This window comes from Populus alba, chromosome 6 (genome assembly GCF_005239225.2).
Source record: "Populus alba chromosome 6, ASM523922v2, whole genome shotgun sequence".
Taxonomy (NCBI): Eukaryota; Viridiplantae; Streptophyta; class Magnoliopsida; order Malpighiales; family Salicaceae; genus Populus; species Populus alba.
In genome coordinates this window covers 23124888-23150923 of record NC_133289.1, presented here as the reverse complement: position 1 = coordinate 23150923, position 26036 = coordinate 23124888, and the positions used below count along the sequence as shown (strand labels likewise).

General features: G+C 35.3%; 3 protein-coding genes across 3 annotated transcripts; 2 read left to right on the top strand and 1 right to left on the bottom strand.

Moving 5' to 3' along the window:
- The first annotated feature begins 1212 nt into the window (after nucleotides 1-1212).
- On the top strand, nucleotides 1213-5389 carry LOC118050158 (uncharacterized). The gene is made up of 5 exons (XM_035060402.2): nucleotides 1213-1910; nucleotides 3972-4028; nucleotides 4268-4330; nucleotides 4439-4507; nucleotides 4598-5389. The coding sequence occupies exons 1-5, from the start codon at nucleotides 1527-1529 to the stop codon at nucleotides 4829-4831; spliced, it is 807 nt and encodes a 268-aa protein (XP_034916293.1). The 5' UTR covers nucleotides 1213-1526; the 3' UTR covers nucleotides 4832-5389.
- A 5418-nt stretch (nucleotides 5390-10807) lies between these two features.
- Nucleotides 10808-15880, bottom strand: LOC118050122 (aberrant root formation protein 4). Its single transcript, XM_035060373.2, has 14 exons — nucleotides 15729-15880; nucleotides 15306-15470; nucleotides 15062-15211; nucleotides 14744-14816; nucleotides 14048-14223; nucleotides 13894-13953; nucleotides 13505-13655; nucleotides 13263-13322; nucleotides 12847-13118; nucleotides 12701-12772; nucleotides 12374-12451; nucleotides 12077-12271; nucleotides 11868-11919; nucleotides 10808-11251 (listed from the first exon to the last, which is right to left on the bottom strand). The coding sequence occupies exons 1-14, from the start codon at nucleotides 15843-15845 to the stop codon at nucleotides 11031-11033; spliced, it is 1842 nt and encodes a 613-aa protein (XP_034916264.1). The 5' UTR covers nucleotides 15846-15880; the 3' UTR covers nucleotides 10808-11030.
- Nucleotides 15881-15994: 114 nt separating this feature from the next.
- Nucleotides 15995-23038, top strand: LOC118050120 (trafficking protein particle complex II-specific subunit 120 homolog). The gene is made up of 10 exons (XM_035060372.2): nucleotides 15995-16549; nucleotides 17100-17306; nucleotides 17434-17616; nucleotides 17865-17974; nucleotides 18290-18349; nucleotides 18477-18765; nucleotides 19176-19468; nucleotides 19726-20588; nucleotides 21319-22233; nucleotides 22524-23038. Exons 1-10 carry the CDS (start codon nucleotides 16139-16141, stop codon nucleotides 22742-22744), a joined length of 3552 nt encoding a protein of 1183 aa, XP_034916263.1. The 5' UTR covers nucleotides 15995-16138; the 3' UTR covers nucleotides 22745-23038.
- Nucleotides 23039-26036: the final 2998 nt, after the last annotated feature.

Below are 26036 nucleotides of genomic sequence, written 5' to 3'. Positions count from 1 at the left end.
TGTGAAAACCAACTATGCTACTTGAAGAGCCCGTTTGGCTCTGCGGTTCAACCTGCGTTTGGTCAAATTTCAAATTTTTTTTTTTGCTAAAATTGAGTGCGGTTTGTACCTTTTGGATTGTTTTGACGTGCTGATGTCAAAAATAATTTTTAAAAAATAAAAAAACATTATTGACATGTATTTCGACATGAAAAACTATTTAAAAAGCAACTATTATCACACTGCCAAGCTATTTGGAAGTATGTAAAGAGGTGAAATTACTATAATTTTTTTTCTCTTGACAATTAGGATAGCCTCGACCGTATTTCCTACATGGAAATTTAATATCTATACAATGGACTTTAAATGCACTATCTACCTTTCTGTCAATTTACTTATAATTTTTTTTTATCTATTTATGATATTTTATTTATATTTAAAACCTGATTAGGATTACAATTTAGATTATAAATTTCTCAGATTAATAATTTTTTTTGAATTAATACTAGGTATCTAGATCAAGACTCGACTAATCTTAAGGATGTACAAATTTTTAACAAAGAGTTTTTTGCAAGTTACAACCGTTGTTAATTCAAGAATTTTATTTAAGTATGATGCTAATTATGATTCAAAATATATAAAAAGTACATTAGTTAAAATGTAATATTTTTTTATCATAGCAATTAAGATATATCTTATCAATATTCATAAATGAAAATAAAAAACATTTGCGCTGTAATTTAAACATGCCAACATCCTCCCATATGAATCCATCTCTAGAATCCTAATTGGATTTGAACAATGACGACAATGCAATAACAGATCCACTTACCATACAAACGAAGCTCATAAAGTGACTCACATACATATATGTATGTTAGGCCCCACTTATTTTTGTAACTTTTTTTTAATTACTTTGATTATAAATTTTAAAATGTATAGTTAATCAACTTATATTACATGTTATGTAATCAACTTATACTATAATTTTATTCAAAAAAAATTCTTGAAATCATAGTCAAGAAAATACTATGATTTCAGCGCTTTTTAAATCTATTTTTTTCAAATTATTACCGCAAGAAATAACACAATACCAAACACATGGTGAAATATAAAATTGAAACAATTTAAAGGATGTAAATGTAGCTTACTAAAGAAATAAAGGGCCATGACCCACACTCACCTTACACCCCATCCCCCCACACTCAATGAAAGTGAAGTAGTAGTGGAAGTCTGGAAGAAGAAAGAAAGAAAAATTGCATCTGACTGTACAAAAAGAAATGAAAAATAAATAAAAATTCAAGAAAAAAAAATTAAAGAAACAGAATAACTGGAATCTACTACCAGACCACAAAACCAACTCCCGTATATAAACGCTCCTTCACCCTCCCACACGCACCCCTCCTTTAAAAATCTCTCATCTCATCTCTCTCTCCCTCTCTCTCTCTAATTTCTTTGCCCATCACCCCCAAATCTCCTCTTCACACACGCTGTCTTATCTAGCCCTTCTCTCTGTGCAAATCCCAACAGGGTTTTCAGTTTTTTAGATGATGGAGGAGTGGGTGACAGCGGCGATGGCAGACGAGACAGTAGTAGCAAAACTACTGCTCCGTCTCAAACAATCACAGGCGACGGCATCAGCTTCCGCGGTGCCAGCGGTCATTCCCTTGCGATGGGGGATGCGGCTTCCGAGGTCAAGGCCGGGAACCATGACAGCAACGAATTCTTCTTCATTGAGATGCGATGTCGTTTTGAAAAGTAAGGAAGGCGGCGGCGGCGATTCCTCTACTAGATGCAGTCCTACCACTCCTCTTTCATGGAGTGGTGGTGGTGATGGTGATGCTTCTCCGTCCGGTACTGGTGACGGTTTTGAAGAAACCAGCCGCCGCCACCTCAGCAGTTCTCCTCCGCCACCTGGCGTTAGATCCAAGGTAGTTGTAACCACACACAGTCTCTCCCTCTCTCTATCGGTTTCTGATTTTTTTTCCTGCTCGTTACTGTTAACGTTATATTTGGTGTGAGCTGATCCCTCACTCCTTTTCTGTTTTGACTGAAATACCCTTTTCCAGTCTCATTAATCACCGTGACGTTAAGCCAGTCTCCTTTTCTCCCTTGTTCATCAAATGGTGTCTCTCGCTCCTTTTCTTCTCTTTCGATTTCACCACTTGACCAATCTGCCCTTCATTTTTTCTCCAATCTTCCTTTATCAGCCATCATCTTCTCTGTTTTACAGAGTCGTTAAAACTGTTCGTTGATTTTGAAGGTGCGAGGTCTGATGCTGTGTTTCGTTTAAATTTTTTGTTTTTTATTTTCGAGACCAATTTACCCCTCGTTTATCTTCTTATTTACTTTTAACTATCCCATCGTTTTACGTCAACATTTTTCATCCGTTTCTGTTTTCCAGCTGCTAAAAAACCAACCCCTGCTAGCATCTGACAAGGGTCAAATCTGTCTTTTTACGATTTTTTCCTCCCGATCATCGGTGGAAAACCGTTAGGAGGTGACGTCCACAATTTACCTGGACAGAAATACCCTCGGTGACGTTTTCTCCTCGCTTCTTTTCCGGTCACCTGTCATTCATGGTTACCGACTTTCTGATCATTAATCTACCAAATTGTCCACTCAAGGCTTCACTAGATTCTCCCGTGAAACTCTTCGAACAAGGATGATTTTGTCTGATTCGTGAACCACACAAATCCGTTGGCCCATGAGAGAAAAAAAACAAAACCCGACGAAGTTTCCATTTTTTTTTGCCCTAAAAATAAATAAAAAGAATCCCTTTTTTGTTTTTTGAGTCAAAATCTTTAGGGGGTTTGCTTGCTTTTTATGGCTTTAACGTGAGGATTTTTTGGCTGATGATGGAGCCCACTGACCATTTAGGTTGGGGCCCACTTCAAGTGAGGTTTGTTTTAGCTAGATAAGGTGTTTTTGCTTGAGTTTGGTGAGTTGATTGTGTCGTTAGTGAGAAATTATATCGTGCGGTGATGGTCTATTGTAAGCTTTTTACGACCTTTTCGGTTCTCCTCCTCCTCCCCGCAAGGGCTAAAGGGTTCCGTCTTGGGTGGAGGGGATTATTTGTTGTCGTAGCTCATATCATTGTTGATGTGTGTATGAGTGAATGGTATACGAGGCAGTCCAGTAATTGCCGGCCATGTCAGTGGTCATGTGAGGGAATCACATGAAAATTGTTTAAAGAAAAAGAAATATAGAAAAAGAGGGTTGTCACGTGATGTCACGCGGGTATTGGTGACGTGGCGTGTAATTATTGGGTGTGTGTAGAGTTACAGAAGGCAGCTTAACAATTTGGGGGTGATGGATGATGATGATGATCTGTTTGCCATTTGAATGTGGACCAGCTGTTTAAACTAGATTCATAAAGGTTGGCAGTAAATGTTGATACCATAAAATATCACAGCTAATTATCGTTAATTACTAAAAAGATTGATCCTTTAACACTTTGCTGGAAATTTTTGTTAATTATGGAAATGGGATTTGTTAATTGTTGATGATGGTTAATTGTTTTTTTTTTTTTTTTTTTTTTTTTTGGGGGGGGGGATGTGGGGGTAGAATGATGCGTGTTGTTGGCCACGTCTATGGTTTTTGTCTCGTGTTCAAGGATTGGGAAATGTCTATCCATTTTCTTGTTTTCATGGGTCCCCTAAGTGTAATTGAGCTGTCCTTAATATTGCGGTGCTGCCTTTGACGTCTTGTCACTTGGTATTATCTGCTTGGCAACCGGAGGTTTCTTTTTTCTTTGCAGTTTTTTTGGCGCTATTACTCAGCTTCCTTGACGTCTTTTTTATTGGCTGAAATATATAGGAGTTAATCAATACCATTGAATTAGCGTGTCCAATGATTCAATGGTGATGATTCATTTTTGGCCCAAGATTCGTGCTATAGAGGACTGCTCTATCATTAATTTGACGGGGAATGTTTATTGATTATTTTTGTGTTGTCTGACTAATGACCATGTTTATTTTTGATACTTTCAGGGTGCTGGTATTGGTGAAACCTCTAGCAATATAGTGAAGAGGTCAAGAAAAAAGAAGGTAAATTGAATCTTTTTTTCAAACATCACTGTCTGCCTGTGCTATAATACAAATCCCTATCCGTATGCTACGTGGTGGTCCTGTGAATTCATGTTCAAACGCTAGTTTAGGTCAAACTGAAGTGACCGTATGGACCATCTTTTTTCTGGGGATTTTTTAAGGAAATGGACTTCAAATATATACTAATATTTGATGAATTTAGCATGTAGTAATTAGTAAAGTTTATTGACATTTTGCAGACTTTTTCTGAACTTAAAGAGGAGGAAACGCAGCTCGTGAAGGAAGGGGTTTATCTTAGAAAGGTATGATAACGTTTCTTACTGTTATTATTTGGAAGTGTTTGGCATTGAGTTTCAACCTGTTTTTCATCAAAATTTAATTTCCTGTTAATCTTATGTTCATTTTAACAGGAGATATCAACTGTACGTGCAACATTCAAGGAGGAGAGGGTCAGAAATGAGAATTTGAAGAGAATTAAGGTATCAACTATTTCTTCTTCTCTGTTTCACCTATCATGTGTTTATGGTTTGCTCCTGATCCCTGGAACGAAAACTTGTTCTGTTTGGCAGATTGATTTGAATTTGCTTTATGGAAATGAACTAGAAGCCTCGACTAGTAACGGCATTCCATCAACATTGCGCATTCATGCTAAAGGTGATTCCCATCTGCAATCAAGCTCTTCTGAAACAGATAAGGCGATTTCAAATCATGATAGATCTTTCCTGCTACCTGATCTAAACATGATGCCATCTGACGAGGGAGACACTGGTACTGGTACTGCAACTTTATATGGATTGAGTTGAGGAAAACATGTAAACTGCCCCTCATCTCAGCATGTTAACTGTTTAGGCTGTGGCTATGTGGTCACTACAGCCTCATGCTTATTGTAGAAGAGTTAATCTTCACACCCGCTAAGGAGCTGTTTGGTATATATGCATATTCAACTGGGAGGAAAGCCTCGGTTAACAACCGCCTGTTCTATGTGCTAATTCCTGGAAGGCAAAAGAAGTCAAACCATCGTGAAGAAGGATGCACTGTGCCCAATTAGACTGTAGAGACTCTAGTTCTGCTGCAGGTTTCTACATTCTTCCGAAATTCTTTGGGGTAAACCCTCATTACTTCGTGTTTCGGGACCATGTAGAAGAAATGGTCATTCTTTGTCTACTAAAGAGCTGCTGGACTCCCTTGTTAAAGCTTCTTGCAACTAATTTTTACAGTTTTGTACCTCTAGACAATGCCTTTTTTCTTTTTTTCTTTAATTAATTTGAGAAAGAAGGGTTATTAGGGTTTACTGACTTCAGAACTTGTTTGTTATGAGACGCTGTTCAAAAGCAATAACAGAAGTAGATGTTCAGGCGTTATTGACAACCTTAGATTGCAAGTGCACCTGACATCTAACGAAAAGGTTGCTGCAGACACCAATTTTTGTTTGTAAGGCATTAAAGCTATGGAAAAGAATGTTGCCTTTCTGTCATGCTACATTTAGGCAGAATGTATGAGCATGGACGGATTGAGGGATTAAGATAAATATTGAATGGATGCATGTTCACTAATTGAGAGGATAGGGATAATGATGGAGAAAAAAACACTTAATTCTGCTCCCTTCCTCTATGCACCCTCATTAGGAAGCAAGGACAGGTATGAACCTCTTCAATATCCCTTTAAATAAATCTTGCATTTACAAAGGATGCTACCACCTAACCTGATTTGATCCAGGATTTTGTTGCAGGGCTCTGATTGCGTTAGGATTTCAATTATTTAGCAAATAGCGGGGTCTTTTGTAATTCTAACTCCCTTTAACATAAGTTGCGAGAAACTAACATTATTTAAAAAATCATTTGAAAAATATTACTGTTCGAACATGATTATTAATGTTGTTTCAAAAGTTATTTCTAAACCAAATTAATTTATAACTATAAAAGTTGATTCAATTTTTCTAAGATGTATTTAAAATTATCTTGTTGAGATTTTTTTTAATGGTAATGAGTATTTCAAAAACAAATTTCCTATTATCTATCTATTTTTTTTTTTTTTTTCTTCCCTTTATTTTTTTCTGGGGTCACATCATTTTATCTCTTTAACTATTGGATCTTAAATCTTATTTATTAGCTATTAGATCTTTATAAAAGTTTAACTTTTGATAAAAATAGTTAATTTTTTTTAAAAAAAATATATCACAACACAATTGCTATTGTCAATATTAGTAATGTACATAATTGAGATTAGAAAACTCAATTGTATTTAATCACTATTTTCAATAGCAATTTTGTATAAAATCAATATTTAGAAACGTGGTTATATTTAAATTGTATTATTTTTCAAATATTTTTGAACCTGTCATTCTTTCAATTTTTTTTTTTTACCAAACTATGCTATTTTTAAAAAATTATCCCAATTATCGATTTGATTAGTTGAATGCCAGAACATGAGCTTCCATATTGGATTTCCCTTACCATATCGGGATAAAGGGAAATCCCATTCCATACCTACATATGCAAATATAATCTCTTTTCAATCCATTCCATCCTGCAATACCAAACAAAGGCAATTTCCCATTAAAACTACACCATAGTTATCATACATGGCAAAAGGTTGATCTGTTCAAGGTTTGGGGTGCATATCTGGTCCATTAAACTCTAAGTTTGCAAGTCAACTCAAATATATTATAAAATGATATCGTTTAAATTAAAAAGTTTTTTAAAAAGACCAACGTTATTTTATAATTTGGTTGACTTGGTTAAATTCTTGAAGTTAATCCAATTAAATTTCACTCGAGTTTAACTAAGTCAATCAAATTACATAAATAACATATCAGGTCCTCGAAGTCATATTTAACAACTATAAACTACATCCTTAAAAATATTTGCTTGTTTTCTTTATTAAAAACAATTGATTGGGTGGTAAATTCACTGTGCATCTAGAGTTGATGCACCATGGACTAAATTAATGTAATTACTATTTTTTTTTTTTTTAAAAAAAAAACTCATTTGCATTGCTTTTGGGTGCAATATTATAATTGAAAAAAGACCAATCGATCATTGTAATATTGGTTGGGGTTAAAGAAGTTTTTTTTAACTTTTTACTTATACAATGTAATATTGATTGAAGCAAAAAACAATTTTAAAAATAGATTGAATTGTAAAAACAAACACACCTTGAATGGATCACAATTTCAGATTGGTTCCTTCTGGTTTCTTAACTCTCTGACCAGTCCTTCTATTTTTTGAACTTTGGATAAGAAGCATGTCCATGATATGACAATAATTACAAATATTCTTAAACCAATAGATTCGAATTAAGTATTTCGATCTTATCACGGGAATTTTTTTTTTTTTTTGTAAGGGAGCTTCAATAAATAAGAATTAAAAGGCAAAAAAATGTTTTACAAAGCAACACAGTAATGCAGGGAAAAAAAAAACATGATCCTAAGGAATTACCCCTCTTGACATAAATTCAGTAACTGCATTCATAAATGCCTTACAGCCTCTCCAATGCCTTTAAAAATTGCTCAACGAATTTTTGGCCCTCTGTTTAGGGATATATAGCATCCAAGACAAAATTATAGATTTAAAGGTTGCTTCGGGCCGAGCTTTAAGTTTAATTAAGAGCTATACACAGTGAAATTTGATTGATATAATCAGGTTGATTTACAACTCGGTCAAATATAAATCTAAATCTAATTATATTAACAAAAAAATTTCTTTAAAAAAATTAAAATAATAATTTTAATAAAAATAATTGAACTTGGTTTATCCGGCAATCAAAGAATTGGCCTCAATGATGCATTGGCCAATTTGTTTTTGAGTAAATCCATCATGGAGCACATTCAAAAGAATACCTTTTATTTTTGAGTTCTAACCTACTTTTTTAAAATATTAAATTAATATTTTTTAGATATTTTTAATAATTTTAATATACCAATACAAAAACAAAACAAAACAATTAAAAAATACTTTCAAAAAATAAAATACACCACCATACTAAAACGAGTTTGGCATTATGGCCAAAATATTATTTGCCAAAGATTTATATTTTTTTTAAAAATAATTTTTTAATTTTTTGAAATTTTTTTAATTTTTTAATATAAAAAATAAATTTTAAAAAATAAAAAATAATATTATTTTAATGTATTTTTTTTAAAATAAATATTAAAAAAAAAAGAGTTGAAACAATGAAAAAGACCCTGAACAGTCAAACACACACTATGTTTGCGGACAAGTACGGTAACTTTGCTTCAATCCATTAACAACGGAGAAAGAACAAATCTGGGTAGAGTAGATTACCTTTCTGACAAAGTTATCGCTAAATTTCACGTGTGGCGTGACCTCGTGCTGCTAGCTCCAAATCGTCCTTTGCTCTTTAAAGATCGCCAAGTGATATTAATATTACACACACAGTGAACATTTAGATAAATAAAAAATAAACAAACTTTATTTAGATAAATGATATTTAAGTAAGGAAAGATTTTTAAAAAATGAATGAATTATTCTATGGGATGATATTTTAATACGAGATTCAATGATAATTCCACTAATCTTTTGTATTTTTAAGATTTATTCGTATAAAACACTCCTAAAAATGGCATTGATATTTAATTTAATATGTAGCAAGCATCTAACTTGGTTGTCATGTGTCAGCTACCTTAATTAGATGGCCTTTATCTTTAGAAGAGATTATTGTCAACGCTTAAGAAGCTGCAGTTTATTTATGCAATCACTTTGATGTAGTTCATGCCTAATCTTCGATGTACATAAATGCCAGTTGGTGGGGTCCATTTAAGAGCACCATGCGGCATCACACTTCCCACTCATTTGATTTGATTTCTACAACCCACAGCCACCTCAACAGCTACAAACATCAACTTACTAGGCTTGAAGCTCATGAGGATAATAGGTGCCTTTGTGATTTCCATCCACAGTATAATAATAGTTATTTTTTAAATAATTTTTTATATTAAAATATATATTAATAATAATTTTTTTATTTTTTAAAAATTATTTTTGATATCAGTACATCAAAACGATTCAAAAAATACAAATTATATTAATTTTTTTTTAAACTTTTAAATTTTTTTAAAAAATACAATTTCAACCACGTTCTTCGAGCCTTCTGGTCAAGCCATTGTAATTTTATGCATGTAACTTGATGTTTGGTTTTTTTTTTCTGGTACAATTATGTTATTTAAAAATTTAATTTTTTAAAATTATTTTATAATATTTTTGAATCATTTTAATATGAAACATATTTCAAGCTAGAACAATAAAAAATATTAATATGATAAAACCACGTAGTTGATTGATGCATTCATGTTTTTAGTAACCCGGTCATATCAATATCAGAGATTTTTTCTTAAAGAAGTAAATATTTTTTTAACAAGAACAATTCATTTGAATTGCCTTAATCCTGATAATATATATATATTTTTTTCGAACAAGTTACAAATCAGATCAGAGAACTATATTTGATTAAGCTCTTAGCCCAATCAAACATAGAGTCATCACGGCCGGGGGAGGAGCCCACATCAGCGAGTGAACAATGAAAAAAAAGGGCAAGAGAGATGTCCACAACATGACAACAACTCTTGTCATGCTAGGAGTTCTCCCGCCAATAGTCCCACCTAGAAGTAGGTTTACTATTTCAATCCGACAAAGAGAAATTTCCTAAAGCTGCAGACTATGCTAATTGCTAAAGACACAAAGTTGTTTTCAATCAAGGGGAAAGGATGGTTTCGCATCTTTTACAATTAGCGACAAGAAATTGGGTACCTCATTCGTATAGATTTGTCTCCCTTTTGAAATGGCCATGCTTGCCGAAACAGCATCTTCATATTCATGTTGGAGGAAGATGAACCAGGCAAGAAAAAAATTTCTAAATGTAAAAGTAGATTTGGGAAATTTTTTGATGAAGAATGTGCTAAATTATCCCTAGAATCAATAATTAATACGTGAAAACAGGTCCATCACACTGAGTAGGAGACTAGGTGCTAGTTTTTCTACTACTGCAAAAGAAAAGGTTTGGAATATATGTACCCAATATTTTGGTTGATCTTAAAATTGCAAGTCTATAGAGTTATCCAGGGAAAGAAATCTCATAAAAAAACTAATACTGGTCATAGTTGTGTGATTAAGAATCCTAGTTATTAGATTGTCGGATCACGAATCATTCCTGAAATGATATCATTTCAATATATAATCTTTTCAATCATTTCTAAAATGATGTCATTTTAATATATATATTTTTTAAAATAAAATCATGTTATTTTAGATATACAAAAACTTAAAATAACTCAAAATTAATTTAATCAAGTCTCACAATGTTTGCCTAGGTCATCCAGGCTATGGGTTGACCTACTAGATCATTCAGGTTTTTGATGGGGTTAATATCTAAATCAATTTAAAATGAAACTTAACTCGACTCAATTTCTAAGTCAACAGGTCCTTAGGTCAGTTTGTTAGCTTAGATCGAGTTTAATAACTATAATACTATTGGCCACCTACTATGAAGATGACTCGTGTTTATGATCTATGTCAAATGACAGCTTTTGTTTTTCGAACCATCCATGTAAAATAAAATTTAATTGTTAGCTTTAATCATTATTTTGAGCAACCATCGATAACATTCAAATTTATAATCTTTATTGGCATTCATGGATGCATAACAAAGCGCAATTATGGGTAAAGAGTTTGCTTAATCAACTCATTAGATGTGATTGGGAGACAAACGCTTATAAACTCCATCTTAACTCTGTTAACAATTAAAACCAACATAGATATCTGTGATTCGAAAAAAAAGAAATAAGTAGTGAATAATACAAATAATTCAAAAACCAAACAAGAAATCAAGTGTTTCATGCAAAAACCATTCCCAACATTGTGATCTTACTCTCGTGTTATACCCAGACTGGAAGTTGTAGAACTAATGAAATACATCTGGCACCTAAGCATCTTACCTATCCTTCTACAGTTCAAGTGAGATGGGAATTTCCTTTTTACTGAAGGTTGATTATGCTGGATGTTTTAATTTATCTTCAACTAGTTCGATACAACGATAGAGAACAAGCTCAATAGGATTAAGAGAACATACTGTGTCCATTACTAATGGATCATGATCATCCTTGTTCTCTGCCATGATGCCAGTCACAAGGGCTCGAAGTGGCAGGAGCCATTCGTTGAATGCTTTCTCTAAATTTTTCTTGGAGAGAACTCCAGTGTAGTTGGTTTTCCCTGTTTCATTGACAATATTTACAGTAAGATCGTGACAGCAACAAAACAAAATTAAACTTTAGAATTGCTTGTATATTAAGGCAAACAGAGTTTATAGCAGCGAAAATCCAAAATTGGGGGTTTGACTCAAGACAGCTAGAATTTATAATTTGGGAAGATATCTTGGTTCACTTGAATGAATTGAACTCATTTAAACATCTGTCATATTTGTAAGGTCTACTACATGATTTCCATTTCATCATTTACATTGTTCTACATGAACTTCAATTAGTCAGAGAGCAAACCTCCTTTAACCCTCCATATGCAAGATGAATTATGAGATTCACACAACAGGCTCAAGCTATGATTTTCATCAAGCCATGAGTTCAGCTACTTGGATATCTGAGACTTCAAATCAGTTTCATAGTTTCTCATATGTTACCAATATACATCTCTTAAAATTAATAGGATCATTACTAGATCAGAACCTTGGTATTTTTCCAACTAAAAATGACAGAAAAATTGCTATGCAGTTTAGGAATGACACAAATGAAGAAAACAGAATGATTTACATTTAACGCATCTTGGACACTTTCTGTTTTAGCTTATGAAAAATTGTAAGCTACTATATTTTTACCTGCTGATTCTGTCATCAAAATAAATCTGTACAGGTTGAGGGCAGCTAGAACCTGCAGGGCATTAAAAGTTGGAAAAAATTCAATCTGTGTAGAAGTCCATACATTGCTATATAAAACATTAAAATTGGAGCCGGGAAGAGGAAAAGCCATAGGATTTTATGCAAAGAGGCTACAACATAATAAAAATGATTGAGAAGGTAAGGCATACCGCATCACCATGCTCAGGAAAGGATGGAGGTCCTCCCTTTGGAGGCCTGAAAACTAGCTCTACCAATTCAAGGGCACGAGCAACCCATAGTGGTGCAGCTTTATTTGCTTGCTTTTCTTCGTCTTTCCCTGCTGCTGTTCTTTGGAAACCTTCCTTATACAAATCGCTTCTAACAAGATCTAAAAGAAGTGCAGTCTGTATTGTTGCAACAAATATTTCAGATGATGGGAGTTTTGCATCTTGTTTGAATAAATGTTGAAGCTCTTAAATCATGTAAACCAGCTTGCAAGAGTTTACCATAGGAGAAGACATGCTATTTGTAATCAAAGCTTGAAATATTTCAAACCTCTGAGAAGTTGGAATATCAGCAAGTACCTGATTTAATTTGGCAGAGTGATATGAGGACTCCTAATGTAAGAAGTGCATCTAAGTTGAGAAGCAGGGAGAATAACAAACCAGTCATAAAAAAGAAGAGGATTTCAAGAACCAGTTCATTCCATTTTTCAAAAATGGAGCAAAACTTAAATGAAAACATCAACAATTTCCCAGCATTATCCAGGCACTTGGGAGAAAGTCTAAAAAATAGAGGTCTGTATGTTTACTTGCTGTATTCTAAACCCTTACCCTTTTCAATGCTTCAAAGGCATTCTTTCTTAGCTCGGTATCTGGTGTATACATGATGACCATTGTAATAGCCTGAAATATTAATTTTGATCATTAGAAAGGAGAGAGCAGATATAGATGTACAAACACAGAAGGAAGGAGGGTACCTGCAAAGCAGCATAGAGATTAGGCATATATATAGAGCAGTCAGTGTCTTTGTCATTGCAGTTTCTTGCGATATTTCCATCAGTAATGCAAAGCAAGAAGTCAATGGCATGTTTCTTTAATTCCCAGGGGAAATCGACAAATGAGAATATGTGCTTTAACATGCCTATGGCTTGCCACCTCTCAGTTTGGTTACTTAGAATTTCATCCTTGACAGTTGACACATCCCCCCCAGCAGCCCGAGCAACATCAACAGAGATATGACCCCAGATCACTGCAACAACAGAGTAAGAAAGACTAAACGATTGAGGCAAAAACTAAGGGTTTCTTTTTCTACAGATACGAGGTAAAATTAACATAATCATTAATGGAACACAAATAATTACAAGGACAAGCATGTGTTTTTGGAAATACAGACCTGAAATTGCTGCACCATGTTTGATGTAGGATAAACACCTCATATAATCATCCTCCTCTTCTGTGTATTTCATGATTACAATTAAAATGTAAGCGTTAAATGAAATCAAAGGAAAAAAGGTTACAATGATTAGAACAAAAACATACGGGTTCAATTAAATTGATGGAAAAAATTCACAATTAATACTGGCTTGCAAATTTTAAGATGTGAAGGACAACATATAGTAACCTTGTAGACTTTACCTGCAACAAAAGTGCGAGTCATTTCATCAACATCAGATCCAGTTATTAAACCGAGATATGATAAACCACAAAATGGGAAGAATTCTGACAGCCGTGACACCAGTGGAAGGCATCTTGGAATTTCACATCCTAAGACAAGAGAAAGAAGAGCCTGCAGCGTATCAAGGGTGCAACTTAGTCATGCAGTCCTATCCATATGAAACAATAAAATAACCATGCAGACAGGAAAAGGAAACATGAAGCAAAATATAGAGTAGTGACGTTAACTTAAATATGCACCTACAACATGAACTTAACTAGCAATAGCACAAAATTACAAGCCTGGTATAAAAGGAAATATTTATCTAACTAAACACTACTGATTTCCATTTGAACACAGGAGTGCCAACCATGATTTGTAAAATGTATGAACTAAGTACATCTCGAAGCTTTTCAAGTACTCTGCCCTCCTGCAACCACAATAAAGTAGGTTAGTGAAGATTAGCAGGGTTTGATACTCAATTTACTCAAGGAAAAGGAAAACAGAACAGGAAACAGGCATACCAATTTTGCACAAATTGCTCGTATAGAATCAGCAATTCCTAAGGCTCTGATAAACAAATTCATACATTCTGTATCCCTGGCACTGAACTCTGAAGACACAGCCTTCAAAACATTTAGGATGACAGGAACTGCAACTTTTACTTGCTCGAAGTGGCGCCTCTGTATGGCAAGCAATACTGTTAAGAAAAAAAAATGAAGAAGAGAATGTCAGCATCTTAAATTCAATAAGGTTAGCAGCAAGCATAAGAATAGTAAAAACACCCACAACCATAGCTTTACTCAATTAGGTTTTTCCACTATGTCCCAAAAGAGAATAAACTTGAATAAATAAATAAAATAATGAATTGCTAAACTATCTTCTGCAAGAATTGACCCCTCAATTTGGCACACATCGTTCATGGTAACTAGGACCTAAGCCCACAGTTCATAAATACAAAAGAAGAGCAGCAATGACATGATATTATAAGCAAAATAAAAAAAGGAAAATAAAAAACCAGACTTCACTGGAGCAGGTTGTTTCATGAATAACATGCAGATGTACAAAATGGTTCAATGACACGATATTATAAGTGGAAACACTTAGCCGGAACAAATTATTTCATGAATGACATGCGTATATGAGGAGACCTTAGCACATCAGAAATGGAATTTATTTCATGAAAAAAAATACCCTCAACTTTCTTTCTTAAAAACAACCTTTTGAGATCCCACTTAGAAGAGGAGCAACATAGTCATATGCATGAACCATCCCATTCCAAGAATCTAATGCCTGATCCAATGAAAACCAATCTCTATTAGTGGTAAACTAAAACCATCAGTGACAACACACACCATCATACTAACTACTTATAGTATAAAACCAGGGCCATAAATAAATCCATGATAAACATTAAGCAAGCCGTAATATCACAATATTAAGCGAATGAATTATGAATCTGCTATTCAGAAGTAAATCACATGATTATCAAACACTAATCCTAATTCAGCCATAAACACATTTAAAACACAAAGCACCTCACAAAGAATGGGAAGCATATCCCGTGGACTACAGTTTTCAATGAAAAAATCAATAATACTATCAGCAATCCTCAAGCACTCATTAGACAATCCTGCAAACTTCGATACTGCCTTCGGTAATTCAAATGATAACGCATCAATAACCGCCTACAAATACCACAGAAAAAAAAAATCATACACAAAAAAAAACTTTCAACAACAACAAAAACAATATAAATAATTAAAATAACTACCAAAACACCTGATCTAGCGACGGAGAAAGCAAAAATTTATGAGTTTCGGAGAGAACTTCAACTGCATTGCCCTGTTCATCACTGTCTTCATGATTCGATACGGCAGAATCGGAAACTGAATCTATAAAATCTACCAGCTCTGCTACTGATTTCTCATCTCCACTTTCAATCAACTAAAATAATAATAATAATGATAATAATAATCAATTTTTATTAAATAAAACTGTATTTAACTTCAAATTAACAGTAAAAAGTAAGTTAATTAATCTCTATTAACTAAAGCAACCAGTTCGTTCACTTAAAAACGCATGAATAGAAGTATCGAATAATCGATTAGTTTCCATAAGAAATGGAGAGTTTTGGGTTTTCTAGGCAAACAAACAGATTAGTAAAGAATTTTCTAGGAAAAATAAAGAGAGAGAGAGACTTACAGTGGAGCAAGATGAGAGTTTCTCGTGAAGATGAAGAATTAGAGGATTCTTAGTGGTCGTAGATGAGGAGGAGGAGGAGGAGGAGGGTTCGCGAGGCTTACTGGTTTCTGTTGCCATGGTGTGCGTCAATGCAACTAATTTTGAAAAATTATCATTAAAAAGGGCGAATAAAAAATTGAATGGATGGATTAGAAATCCATGAAAGAAAAAGGACTCAATTAAACATTGTGTAAACTATAAGTACTCACCACTCTCTTCTCAACAGATTGTTAACACCCAACTATATCCAAACACACCCAGAGCCCCTCTCTTCTCTCTTCCCCCCTCTCTCTAACTCAACCACCAAAAAGCTTCAGTCCTCCATAACTCTCTCCGTACACCTCACCTTCTCATAACCGTCTGATCCCATCATGGAACCAGACGTGAGCATAGAAACCTTCTCCATGATCCGAATCGCCATCCTCCCAATCGGCCAAATCCCTCACCAAACCCTACGGGACTATTACTCAATGTTCCTTCACCAACACACAATCCCACTCTCTTCAATCTCTTCCTTCTACACTGAAGAACAAAAATCACCATTCGCTAACCAACCTTGGGATACCGGTTCGCTCCGGTTCAAATTCATTCTCGGCGGTTCGCCGCCTAGTCCTTGGGAAGATTTCCAGTCAAATCGTAAGATCTTGGCTGTTATTGGTGTTTGTCATTGTCCGTTATCGCCCGATCTTGATTCAGTTATCGAAGAGTTTAATGGAGTTTGTAAAGGTTACGCTTCTGCGCGTGTTGCTCGCTGTTTCGGTTTTTTTCCTTGTGATTCTCAGGTTAGTTAGCTGGTTTTTGTTTCATATTTTAGTAATTTTGTATTTATTAATTGGATTTGGAATTGTATTAGGTTTTAATTTTCGATTATGATTGAACTAAATTCTAAGGAAGGAATGATAATTGCAGCTTTTTTTTTTGCTTTCAGTTCTAAGAGAATGAAATGTGACGCAATGGTTTCGTGTTTATTGGATTAGGCAGTAGAAGATTTATGTATGCTTGTAGATATTAAGTGATTTTTTAATTTAATGTGAATTAGTTTCCTAACTAGGAGGATATGATCGCGCAAAAAATGTGACATTTCTGCTCTTGATTTTGTGAATTGATCCTTTTTATTATTATTGTTATGGAATTGAAATTGAATAAAACCAAAATATGAAGCTGATTTGGAAGCGGATTCGAAACTGGAATCCTATTTTGCATGTGCAGTTTCAATTTCAAAATCAAATGTTACGTTATGGTTTTGATTCAAGGTGATTTTCGTTTAAATGGTATTACCAAGCAATTGTCTTTCAGATTTGGGTGATCATTGATTTAATTGTTTTGTTACAGTTAGAGGATGGTGGTAAAAAGGGGGATAATTTGAGATTGTTTCCACCAGCAGATCGTCAAACGCAGGAGATGCATTTACAGACAATGATGCAAGAGATAGCAGCTTCATTGTTGATGGAATTTGAGAAGTATGTTTTTCAAGCGGAATCTTCTGGAACTATACTCAAGACACCTTTGGATTCGCAAGCTAGTTTAAGCTCAGAGGAGGTTTATTTTTAGGTGTCCTAAGGATTTTGAATCTGGAATTTTTGCATAGAAAGTTTTAAGTTTGCAATGGGATGCCATGTATTTGTACCTTGTAGGTTGATGGTTTTGGTTCCTGTCAAAATTTCAGGTGATCAAGGCAAAAAAGCGAAGGCTTGGTCGTGCGCAAAAGACTATAGGGGATTATTGTTTATTGGCAGGATCACCTGTTGATGCCAATGCTCACTATTCTACTGCATTGGACCTAGCCAGACTGACTACGGATTACTTCTGGTATGCTGGAGCATTGGAGGGTAGCATTTGTGCCTTACTGGTGTGTGCATCTTTTGAATTAAATGATAAAATGACTTTCATGTCAAATGCATCCATTTGTTGGTCTATGAATACGTTGAGTCGTTGACCATTCCCTCTTCCGTAGTTACATTTCTGCTGAAGCTGATTGGTTTAAGGTTTTGTCTATATTTCCTCTTGAATGATGGATCATGTCGCCCATGTGTCTAATGTCTTTGGCTTACCATGCAGTTATGCAATTACTTATCTTCCCTTTTTTCTTGTTATCAGATACACCAGATAAGCCAAAACAATCCAGCTTTAGAGGATGAAGTTAGGGACCGGTACGACAGTGTGATATTGCATTACAAGAAGTCATTTATACAAGAGAATGCTCAGAGGTAATTTTCTCTCATTTTTGTTGATGGATTATCTTTTTAAATCACCTTTTTCTGAATCGATGTGAAATAGTACAAAAATCAAAACTGTTGGTTTGGTATGCTTGTAAGTGAAACTCTTGAGTTTCTCACAATAGCATGCATGTTTTTCAATTTCTCTAATCTTGTTCTATGAATCACATGTATAAAATATAAATTTCTAGGCATGCTTCCCTAATAACTGCAATTATATTATATTTATCCATATATTAGTAGGTTTATTTTCACTCTTTAATTAATCATATTAAGTTCAAATTTCTCGTAATATTTTGGATGCAGGGTTTCACCTTTAAGCTTTGAACTTGAAGCAAATTTGAAATTGGCAAGATTTCTTTGCAGGTAAATATTTTTTTCTCAACTTTATTACATTGTAAGAAGATATACACAAAAGAGAGATCTTAAAATAAGACGCTGAAGCTTCTGTTTCTTGAAAGCAATTTTGTAGTAATGGTACTCGTTTTTGCAGAAGAGAACTGGCTAAGGAAGTAGTAGAATTGTTGACAAGTGCTGCAGATGGTGCAAAATCTTTGATCGATGCCACTGATAGACTCATATTATATGTTGAAATAGCTCGTTTATTTGGAACTCTTGGTTACCAGAGGAAAGCTGCCTTTTTTTCTAGGCAGGTCGCTCAGCTGTATCTGCAACAAGACAACAAATTGGCTGCTATTAGTGCTTTGCAAGTTTTGGCATTGACCACCAAAGCATATTGTGTTCAGAGCAGAGCATCAATCTCTGATAATTCTCATATCAACGTGAGTATACAAGCCATGTGAAAAATTGAAACCATGCATGTATTGGTTGCTGGGTTGTTTGTACTGTTTGCTGGCTGTAGGGTGTAGTCTTGTATTGTGGTTTCCTCTGGGTTAACTACATTATTTCCCCAAACTAATCGATCTAGTTCTGCATAGAAACATGTAGAAGCACTCTCAATTTATAGGAAGAAAAAGGCTGCATAATAAGTACATAAAGTCCTCATATAACTGATTTGCTAGTTAAGTCGTTTAGCATTGTCTCAAGAGGATCAGGATCAAATCTGGCTGAAAAAGAGGAAAGAAGAATTAAACTTGTCATATAGCCCAAACAATGGGTGAAAGAAATGTGATTTAGTGTATCTTGCATCCTTTAAACTTTTTAACTTTCGTTGATTTTTTCTTTTTGATAGGAGGTTGGATCAAGTCATGCTGATAGTGGGAAAATGCATCACCAGTCAGTAGTTTCTTTATTTGAGTCTCAATGGAGCACGCTCCAAATGGTTGTGCTGAGGGAGATACTGCTATCTGCTGTTCGTGCAGGAGATCCTCTTGCTGCTTGGAGTGCTGCTGCCCGGCTTCTAAGATCATATTACCCTCTAATCACACCTGTTGGACAAAATGGCCTTGCTCGTGCACTTGCTAATTCATCTGAGAGGTTGCCTTCTGGGACTCGATCCAGTGATCCTGCCTTACCTTTTGTAAGGTGTTTAGCTTCATCCTTGGAATCTTAGCCATCTTTCCTTACCAAGCAGCTTAGTGGTAAATGTATTGTGGGTCCTTTCATTTTTTGCCCATTGTTGTTTGGGTGTTCAAAGAATGTGTCTAAGAACTTATAGCAGATGGTCCTGTATTTACTGAATTGATCAACAAAAAGGCTGCTTTTGGAGTCTCATTTTTTCTTTTCACTTCAGTTTAAGAAGTTGGTAATCATTGTTCAATTGATCTGTTTATTTATTTCAGGTTGTATTCTTTTCCTCTACATTCCTCTCAAATGGACATTGTTAAATGCAATCCAGCAAGAGAAGATTGGTGGGCTGGATCTGCTCCTTCAGGGCCTTTTATTTATACACCATTCAGCAAAGGGGAACCAAATGATAGCAGCAAGAAGGAGCTGATTTGGATTGTTGGAGAGCCAGTCCAGATTTTAGTGGAGTTGGCAAACCCATGTGGCTTTAATTTAAAGGTTGATAGTATATACTTATCAGTGCATTCAGGAAATTTGGATCCTTTTCCCATCAGTGTAGATCTCCCTCCTAATTCATCAAAGGTGATCGCCTTATCTGGAATCCCAACTTCAGTGGGGCTAGTGACGATTCCAGGGTGCATTGTTCATTGTTTTGGTGTTATTACTGAACACCTCTTCAGGGATGTAGATAATTTGCTCCATGGTGCAGCAGAAGGACTTGTGCTCTCTGATCCATTCAGATCTTGTGGTTCTCCAAGGTTGAAAAATGTACCTGTCCCAAATATTTCTGTTGTACCACCACTGCCTTTGCTAGTTTCACATTTTGTAGGGGGTGATGGTGCCATAATTTTATATGAAGGTGAGATACGTGACATCTATATTAGTCTGGCTAATGCAGGCACTGTTCCAGTTGAACAGGCACATGTTTCACTCTCAGGAAAAAACCAAGATTCTGTTATCTCAATTCCATATGAAACTCTAAATTCTGTTCTTCCTTTAAAACCTGGTGCCGAGGTGATCCTACCTGTGACCTTGAAGGCCTGGAAGCTCGGGTTAGTGGACCTTGATAATGCTTCTGGAAGCATGGGAAGGCAGTTGAAGGACAGTAGTAGCCCCTCACTGCTGATTCATTATGCGGGTAATTTTCATTATGTGCACCCCCCCAAACCCCCAACTTTGATATTTAATTCTGCAGACTTAGAACAAAAAGGGAAAGCCATTGGCTAACAGAAACTCCTTTTGTTTATCTATTTTATGTTCGAGCCATATTATTTTACGTGAAATAATCCTGTGGGTTCTCCCCTTCTAAGATTTATTCTATCATAAAACTATAGTTTAGGCCTGCAGTAGGTTAAAGCTTATGCTTTTTCTTTGTTAGGTTGTTTTTAGACTATTCAAGGAATGTGACAGTCAGGTGTCTTTAGCCCATACCTTTTCTGTTTGTGAATTATTTAAACATATGAAATAATTGTTATCTGAGTTTTAGCTTGTTGGTAGTCATTGCCACTTAAGTTAAGAGTCCAGCCTGTTTCAATTCACTCTTAATCTTTGAAATTAAAAAAAAAAAGACTTGAGTTTTTAGTCAGTTGAACCCTTGATTTGGCTCCTATATTTTTTATTATCAGTTTGAGTCTGGTCCTGAGTTCTTGATGGTTTTGTTTAGCCATCCTTCACTTTCACAGCATTTGAATCTGCACTTGATATATGTCTATTGTTGAGAGTTGACTTTGTTATTATTTTTTATATTTGTTCTACTGATAGTTTGAAAATCTCTTTCTGAAACTCTTTATTTCCTTATTCCCCTAGCATTAGTATTCTGAACGTCACAGCAGCATTTGAGTTAAAAAATTTCAATTTTCTTTGCTCAGGGCCGTTAACAGATTGTGAAGATCCTCCAAAAGGATCTGCTGTGCCTCCTGGTAGACGCTTGGTTGTCCCATTGAACATATGTGTTTTGCAAGGTTTGTCTTTTGTAAAGGCTCGTTTGCTGTCGATGGAAATTCCTGCTCATGTTGGTGAAAATCTTCCAAAACCAGTTTATGTGGAGAATAGTGCTAGTAAAGAAGCTAATGTTTCTGAAACAAAGATGGATGGATTGGTAAAGATTGATCCTTTCAGGGGAAGTTGGGGACTGCGATTTCTGGAACTAGAATTGTCTAATCCAACTGATGTTGTGTTTGAAATCACTGTCTCTGTCCAGCTGGATAGCACTGATGATGAGCTTTCTGTTGGTCAAGATGCTACTGTATATGGTTATCCAAAAACAAGAATCGATAGGGATTTCTCTGCTAGGGTATTAATACCACTGGAGCATTTTAAATTACCTATCCTTGATGGTTCTTTTTTCATGAAGGATTTTAAGCCTGATGAGGCTGCTGGCAGCAGAAATTCAAGCTTTTCAGAAAAGAGTGCCAAGGCTGAACTAAAAGCTTCTATTAATAATCTGATATCCAGGATAAAGGTCCGATGGCAATCAGGCCGGAACAGCTCGGGAGAATTAAATACCAAGGATGCCATACAGGCGGCGCTTAAGACATCTGCTATGGATGTGCTGCTACCAGATCCATTGACATTTGGCTTCAGGCTTGTTAGAAACAATCTCTCACAGGAATCCAATGACTCTAGGCCTAAAGGTTCTGTTTTGGCACATGACATGACTCCTATGGAAGTTCTGGTTCGAAATAACACCAAGGAAATGATCAGGATGAGTCTTAGTATTACATGCAGGGATGTGGCGGGAGAAAATTGCGTTGAGGATACCAAGGCAACTGTCTTGTGGTCTGGTAAGATTTTCCTGTGTTGAGGGATGTTATTTTTCATTTTATTTCTGCCGTTTTCCACTACTCGCAATTTTCATGTAGCATCCATTTGTTTCGCTCATAAAATATCCTTTTGCATTCAAAAGTTCAATTCTGCCCATCTTCTCCACTTCATTTTGATTTTCTTGGTATTTAGCTTAATCTGTGTTTGGCTTCCCATCATTACTTGCTCAGGTGGAGAACAAACTCTTCATATTACTAATACCATGACAAATATAATTGATTACTGTGTGCTTGCTGTTGCTTTTTGGTAGGTGTTCTGAATGGAATAACCATAGAGGCTCCTCCCCTTAAAGAATCTCAGCATTCTTTCTCTTTGTATTTCCTTGTACCTGGGGAGTACACTCTAGTAGCTGCTGCTGTGGTTGAAGATGCCAATGACATCCTCAGGGCTCGAGCGAAAACCAATTCACCTGATGAACCGATATTCTGTCGCGGCCCCCCTTTCCGTGTCCGTGTCATTGGGACGGCATGACCATTATGCCTTGACCATAATGATGAATGAACTTATGCTGGATTGTGCAGCTAAGGAGTGCTGCTCGACACAGTAAAATGCAGAGGGTTTTTGTAGCATCACTGCGATTTACAGTCTTCTCGAGTTTGGTCAACAATTCAAATCTTGTTGTGCTATCCTAATTCATATCTTAGTCAATTCGATTAGTGTTACTGTGTGTATTTGTCATTTGTATGTGCTTGTAAATCCGCTGTTCAATCATACCACGAAATGGTACACTCTATTAAAGATTATTGGTTCCGTTTATTTCGGCTATGCGATCTGTCTCAACACCGTAGTTATCAAACTTGCTCGGCTTGATGAGATTGATTTAGAGTCAGACTTGAGCCGGGTTTGTTGTTGAACCACTCGAGGAGATTATATGGTCGTAGTTTGGGTGACTTTACGAGTCTACCTGCAGGTGGTGAAACGTGAATGAATTTTTTTATTATTATTTTAAATGAAGTTGCTTTAGGTTTTTTTTTAATAAAAAAAACAAAAATTGTCTAAAACAACTTATTTTACTAAAAATTGCATAAAATTAGGTAAGCCAGGCCTCAACTAGCCCAATCAAAACTGTGGGCCTACTTGAGCTTCGGAGCAGGTTAGGATTTTCGAACTCAAAGGCTGGCATTTGAATTGGGTCTTTCAGCGTGGTGAGCCTGTATTCACTCATTTGGGCCGGAGTTTTATAAGAATCTTGGGCCGGCTTTAAAGCTGTAGGAAATGTGCTCGGCTAATCAGCTGCTTGCTTAATAAGGAACTCAGCATCTTGGCTCTGCCATTATCTGTAACTCAATTCACACAACTATACATGGCAATGGACATTGAAGCCTCGAGTGCCGGTTAGGGTTGTTTTTGGGATTATCCAACCTTAAAAATACAATAACACAACCCTAGAAAACATTAAGCAACGCCTAATTTGGGCTATAAACTGTGGAAACACCGTATAACCTTCATTAAATAATATTTTTATTCGATTTTAATTTTAATTTAAAATTTAAATAATATCTTGATTAAAAAATACTTCATTTAATTAATAATTTCTCACGGTTCCAATATCATTAATTTATACAATTTTAATTAAATAATATTTATAAAAAAAATGAAAAAAAAATCACACCCTCCTTTATGTGTTTCTTTTTTCAATTTATTTATTTATTTATGGGATTTCTTGTTAAATTAGTATTGGAACCTCAAGTTGGATTAAAAATGAAGGATGGAAATCAAACCTCCAGCAATTGGTTGCTAGGAGGATGACCGATTGAAAGCTGGCCCCCTTCCTTCTACTCTCTCTATCAGAGACCATTCAACCTTGTGTTGTTTGTACATGATGAACATCTTTAACCTTAAGTTTCATGACTGAGAATGCTCGATGGCAATGGCTGATGTGATTGGTTGGATGATTGGTCTTCGTCATCATTCTTATTCTCAAGTGCCTAGTTTTTCCCTTGAGATCCATTGGACCTGGAAATGGAGCCTCTCAATTGGATATGGATAATTACATTATAACCACACCAACTTTTGATGTTTTTTCAATTGAGTACATTAACTTTGATTTTCTTTTCGTTTTAGCACACAAACTCTTACAAAACAGCCAATCAAGTGTTTTTCGTCAGACTTCTATCAACTGCTCTGTTATCTGATGACATGCCCTTTCCTTTTTCATTCTTAGAGGGGGCTTTTCCTCCCAAATTACTGTCATTTTCTACTTTTATATTGTAAAAACCCAAATTGTGGCTATATTCAAGGGGTAATAATGGCAAAAAAAAATTAGAAGGGGGAGTTCTCTCCAAGAATGAGAAGGCAAAATCATGATTTTGTAATCTAAGGTGAATGACATGTCATCAAGCAATGGAGTAATTGATAGAAGTTGGAGGAGAAATACTTGATTGGCTGTTTTAAAGAGGTTGGTGTGCTCAAACGAAAAGAAATAAAATTTATGTACTTAATTGAGAAAATGTTAAAAATTGATGTATTTATAGTGTAATAATTCCTCCCCAATTGGATAACTAGGCACTAGCAAGAACATGCCACGACAAACTGAGAAAAGTCTTCAAGGCCATGTTTTTTAGTGGGAAGAGAAGAAGGGAACAATGGGAAATAAAATGAAGGTAGAGAAGCAATAAATTTTGATGGAATATTGGATTGATGAGTTGTTTTCATTAACCTAATATTCCCCATAATAAATACTATATAATAGCAGTGTTGCAAGGGTTGGAATTTTCTTGAAATGCAATTTCCACATCCTTTAGGTTGCCTTCTCCATATTCATTTTCAAGAAAGATCATATTTATCACTCGCTAATTGGTAAGTGGTAATTGAGAATTGACCTTATTCCAATTTCCAACTACTCTCCTAGCCCTACCCTACACCAAGTATTGCCTTGAAGCAACAATTTCACCTCAAAAAATTAAAAAAATATTAGACCAAGATGTTGGATAAAAGATCATCATTAACTCGGTTATAAATCACTAACATCATGAATAGAGTTTATCAAAATTTAAGAAAAAACATATATGTTAGAAAATCTTGATTATCTATTTGAAACCATATGGTGTTTCTTGCTAGTCCTATTTTGTCTAGCACCATGCATATTTGGTCCTCAATTCTCCAAACTTGTCAGTCCAAAATGCGAGATTTCTTCAAGTGCTATCCTTCATTGCTACATTTTTATTTTATTTTTTGTGTGCAGAACTTCACAATGCTCATGACATCCTCTCTTTCTCCCAAGTGTAGGTGTGCACAATCAACATCAAGCGATAGTATTTGTCTGTGTGACCAGTTCCCCAATTTCTTCCTAGCAAGCAAATGGTACGACACCACAAAGAGAGACTAAAAAAAACATATCATCATGCCCAAAATAACATGTCGTTTGATCCCCTTTTCCTCATCCATCATGTCACTACATTTGCCGGTGGGACAATTGGTGCCTTTACCTGTTCTGATTGTTGTTCCAAACTCGTTACAGTGTATATGGTGGCGACTGCGGGTCTGGCCACACGCCATGAACAGGGTCCCTGTAACTATAGGCCAGAACATGTAAACATCATGAATGAAAAGATGTGATACACGGGAGATGAACAAGTATGTGTGTGTGTGTGTGTGTGTGTGTGTGTGTATGTATATGAGTTAAGATCTCGCCTGCTCTTAGAATATTTATGTTTGTTCACGCGGTTCAACTGTTGTTAACTTGTAAAAACATAAAAAAATAATAATTTTCAGATCAAATATGATCTGAAAAATGAAATTATCGCGTGGACAAATGGGCACT

Excerpts from the sequence above, each read along its gene's own strand:
- LOC118050120 (XM_035060372.2), top strand. The coding sequence starts at position 16,139 with ATGGAACCAGACGTGAGCATAGAAACCTTCTCCATGATCCGAATCGCC. Across the intron at positions 18,350-18,476 it reads TTGGCAAGATTTCTTTGCAG|AAGAGAACTGGCTAAGGAAG; the intron begins GTAAATATTTTT and ends TCGTTTTTGCAG. Across the intron at positions 22,234-22,523 it reads GGCAACTGTCTTGTGGTCTG|GTGTTCTGAATGGAATAACC; the intron begins GTAAGATTTTCC and ends GCTTTTTGGTAG.
- LOC118050158 (XM_035060402.2), top strand. The coding sequence starts at position 1,527 with ATGATGGAGGAGTGGGTGACAGCGGCGATGGCAGACGAGACAGTAGTA. Across the intron at positions 1,911-3,971 it reads CACCTGGCGTTAGATCCAAG|GGTGCTGGTATTGGTGAAAC; the intron begins GTAGTTGTAACC and ends TGATACTTTCAG. Across the intron at positions 4,331-4,438 it reads AAGGGGTTTATCTTAGAAAG|GAGATATCAACTGTACGTGC; the intron begins GTATGATAACGT and ends TCATTTTAACAG.
- LOC118050122 (XM_035060373.2), bottom strand. The coding sequence starts at position 15,845 with ATGGCAACAGAAACCAGTAAGCCTCGCGAACCCTCCTCCTCCTCCTCC. Across the intron at positions 14,224-14,743 it reads TCTAAGTGGGATCTCAAAAG|TATTGCTTGCCATACAGAGG; the intron begins GTTGTTTTTAAG and ends TTTTCTTAACAG. Across the intron at positions 13,656-13,893 it reads CATACATTTTACAAATCATG|GCTCTTCTTTCTCTTGTCTT; the intron begins GTTGGCACTCCT and ends GATACGCTGCAG.